Source organism: Acanthisitta chloris, unplaced genomic scaffold, assembly GCF_000695815.1.
Source record: "Acanthisitta chloris isolate BGI_N310 unplaced genomic scaffold, ASM69581v1 scaffold32182, whole genome shotgun sequence".
NCBI lineage: Eukaryota > Metazoa > Chordata > Aves > Passeriformes > Acanthisittidae > Acanthisitta > Acanthisitta chloris.
In genome coordinates this window covers 33,855-37,976 of record NW_008660672.1, presented here as the reverse complement: position 1 = coordinate 37,976, position 4,122 = coordinate 33,855, and the positions used below count along the sequence as shown (strand labels likewise).

Genomic DNA, 4,122 nt, shown 5'->3' with positions numbered 1-4,122 from the left:
CAACTTTCTTTGAGACTTTATTTGATTTGTTTCTTCTTCTAATACAATATTTTACAATTACTGTTTGTAACTACTTCATGTTTTGGAGTACTGTGTGAGATCATAGATCCACAGAACCATAGAATGGTTTGGGTTGAGAAGGGATGTTAAAGATCATCTCGTTCCAACCCTCCTGTCACGGGCAGGAACACCTTACCCTTGACCAGGTGGCTCAAAGCTCCATCCATCCTGGCCTTGAACACTTCCAGAGATGGGGCAGATCAACTCTTCCAAAGTATGTAAAACAAAGTTGGAACATTTTTCTTAGCTGCCTGTTGGCTTTGTTTAACAGGATCCCACAACCGCATAATTTCTGCCGAGTTCAGACTTCATGAGCTGGTTCAGACTCTGACTTTGCTCATAGTGCAAAAATTTATCACCTTATTGAAGAGTCAGTGTGACTGTTACTAATAATAGCATTGAGCATTGTCAAGGATTTCAGAAGTTGACTGTCTTTTGCCTTCATTTTCTCTTTGCAATCTCACTGACTTCGCTCAGTTCCCACAGCAATATTGTGGTCACTATAAATATGCAACCACACAGCCACTCAAATTAAAGCTGTGCACACCATAAAGGGTTACCTGAAATATTGCAGGCCTCTTCAACAACATTCCAGACAGTCTCACATCCATTTGCAGCATTTATACATTGCTCCCTCAAGCGCAGACAGTCAGCAGTCTGGACAGCAGATATACATGTGAAATACATGAACAACACTGCAAAACCAGAATATAATGACTATTAAAAACCTTTTTCCTTTACACAGAGATTATAAAAGTCTAATTTACTGTAGTTTATCTGTAGATTCAAATTTGCTACTGAGTTACTTTTTAACAGAACTAAACTTTTCCTCAGTTTTGCTTTCCAAAGTTGCAATGTGGAATATTTTGTGTTGATTTTGCCACATTATTATAACACCAACAGTAGCAAAAAATGCCACCAGTGTATAGATATACACAAATTGCTGCAGTTCTGAGACGCGTAATAAATTATAGCAAGGAAAACAGTCTAAAATTCAGACAAAAGAGGATTTTATTTGCATTAAGTTTCATTCAGGCAAACTACACAGGAATTCCTATGACTAGATCTTGTGACAGAGACTTGGCAGTAACACAGCTGTTAGATAAAAAATGAAATTTGATTTCATAATTCAGCACTGTTCATCCTCTTTGATTTTACTTCACAGATGCATCATTTCTTGAAAGGAACCTTCCTATTTATGTCTTTATCTGCTTCTCTCAATACATTGAACCAGTTGATTGCATAAAAAGTTTCTGAAACTGAAGACAGATATGAGGATTTCAAGGTAAAGAATTTTAAAGCAGCACTACCTGTGACTTATCAGTAGAAAATTAAATTGCCTTGCTAAGAAAAGACAAATTATCTGGGGTTTAGCTTTTTTATCAACATTCCCACAGTCACACCACCTCTAATTTGTAACCATGTGTCTTTATTTTCTATAAAATTGTTTCAGACACTGATTTTGGCCTTATCAAACTAGCTGCTGAACACCTGATACAAACATTTTCCTCAGTTATTGAAAGATACAGCAACTTCCAGACCAAGTATCCTTTTTTCCCCCCTCATATTCAGGTAAGCTCACGTGGAATTTGAGTAGTTTCCCTCATGTGCAAGAGGCATGAAATATTCCTTCAGGCCTTATCCAGAGAAATTAAATTTTCCCAGTGATACATTTGAGAATAAGAAATTACATATCAAATATCCCTCTTAATGATCTAAAAGAGCCACTGCTGTTCAGAGGTGATGCCACCCCTTCTGGAAATGATATAACAGTGTGGCTGTAGGGAATAGTTTCTGGATGCATTTTAATAAATATAAAGCAACATTTAATCCATCATAATTGACAGGTGCAACAGCATCTACTGTGCCTATGAGACAAAGAAGAGGCCACAGGTGCTTATTATAGCTGGTGTTAATCCTTTCTCAGTTGTGCATATTCCTGCCAGTTCTCAGCTCTGTGCAGGGCTGTTTATGACTTCAGTGACTTCCAGCCTGAAAACACTCTATTAGGCTCTGTATGTCAGCCTTGAAGGCCAATTGATAGAAACAGCTCCTGTCTCTTGACATTGAGGAATGTGCAGCTGGCCCATCCACAGGGACAATTTTGGCTCATTATGACATTTTAGTTCTGGGACCATTTCCAAAAAGGTCTTTCTAATTGTGAAATTACTCACTATTTATTCAGATGATGGAGAAAAAAAAGTTGCCAAATACCTTACAGGTGAAAATAGCTGTATATATAAACCAATACAAATTGCAAAGTCAGGAAATTATTAAGAAAAAGTATTTTGCTGAATGATTATTTACCTATTTTGTAGGTACTAGCACAAGAGAAGATTCACTCATCTGAGCAGCAGTCACAGCACAGATTCTGTGCTGTCTCCCCCCTGTTCAGCTCTCAAGGACCAGTGGCTGAAAATGGATAGTCAAAGTAGGACTGATTGAGCAGCCAATTAGCAGCTCCTGCTCCTTTTTAAGGGTTATTTCAGGCTGCTGCTTATTTCAAATCCACCTGGAAACTGTGCCCACAAAAAGGAGATGATGCTTTTGCAAAATGAATCTCTTTCAGTCTAAGAAAGGACTTCTCTAGACCTAATGACATATTGTGGATGAGTCCTTTGTTTCCTTAGCAGAACAGAGGGATACACTGCCAGAAGCATACACAAAACAAACTGTCCCATGTGATTTTAGAATCCAGTGCACTGTGGCTTATATAATTGCTTAAATTGACTGTTATTACTTTAGTCACTCACTTTATTCCAACTCATGTTTGGAATATTAAGTGCCTGTTTTCTGCTTAAAAGAATTCAAGGCAACTAAGAGCTTGTAGCAAAAACTTTTAGAGGGACCCATATTGACATGAAGACACACATATAAATTTCTACAGATGTCTGTGTTTTTATTGAAGTGTGTATTGATTCACTGAGTAGGTGTAAAATTCTCTGTTCTGAAGAATTTGATGTCTAAAGTAAAAAAAAAAAAAAAGAACATTTTAGCACCTTCATTTTGCAGATTGGGAACTGAGGAATGGAGGAATTACATTTCCCAATTCTGCAATCCTAACATTGCTGAATTATTGTCTATAATCTATATCTCTTATCTATAATCACTAATGAGAAACCAAGCTGTGGTTTCTATCTAATGGCAAGAGCAGCAACCAGCTCTCTCCGAAGGAGTATGGCAAACTATAGATGAATAAATCTAGAGTAAAGTTGCAAAAGTGATAAAGAACAACTTTATTCTAACAAAACCTGGGGCAGAACAACCTACAGAATATTTTTAACAGCTGAATCAAAGTTCAGAGCAGTGGGATGCTGAAGAAAGAGGCAGCACATATACAATACACAGTGAGGGAAAAAAAAGGAGAATAACAGAAATTAAAACACACTGTCTCACTGTATTCTCTTCTACCAAATCCTTCTGCACCAGCTTTGTTGATTTCCCCTCAAACCCAAAAGAAGCACCAACCCAAGAAGCACTCAAACCCAAAAGAAGCACCAACAACCCTCTGCGTGGCACCGCCAGCACCAAACACTCTCCAGTGAGCAAACAAGTGGCTGTTTGCTTAGACGAGGAGTCCCATCGTGGGTCTCCTCACCCGTGCCACTCCTCACCTCCTGCAGATGCTCTCCGAGCAGTGGTACCCGACTGGTACCAGCGCGGGGATATCCCGCGGGGATGGAGCGGCAGGGAGGGACGGGGAGAAACGAGGGTCCCGGCCAGGCTGGGGCTGCCCCTTCCCCGTTCCCACCGCACTTACCGGGGCCGAGGAGCGAGGCCATGGCAGGCGCAGGGACTCAGCTCCGCGGGGACAGGAGAGGCACCGCCTGGTTCAGCACCCGCGGCGCGGACAGCGCTCAGCCCGCGGGAGGAGCCACGGGGCAGGTCTCACCATGCTAATGATGCCTGTGCCCACCTCCTTCTTTCGGCCAGGAGCAGGGGATGAAGCTTCCCAGTTCCTGGAGAAGAAGAGGCTCAGGGGAGACCTTCTCACCCTCTGCAACTCCCTGACAGGAGGTTGGAGTCAGGTGGGGGTTGGTCTCTTCTCCCAGGCAACCAGCA

The 4,122-nt window shown here is 41.2% G+C and overlaps 1 protein-coding gene across 1 annotated transcript in view; it reads right to left on the bottom strand.

The window, feature by feature from the left end:
• GFRAL (GDNF family receptor alpha like) overlaps window positions 1-3,842 on the bottom strand; it is a 15,072-nt gene extending 11,230 nt beyond the window's left edge. Inside the window, exons 1-2 of the mRNA XM_009069886.1 lie at window positions 3,675-3,842; window positions 621-717 (exon numbers count right to left, since the gene is read on the bottom strand). Coding sequence (XP_009068134.1) covers window positions 621-717; window positions 3,675-3,842 — 265 coding nt within the window. The remainder of the gene's footprint in view (window positions 1-620; window positions 718-3,674) is intronic.
• Between the last annotated feature and the right edge of the window lie 280 nt (window positions 3,843-4,122).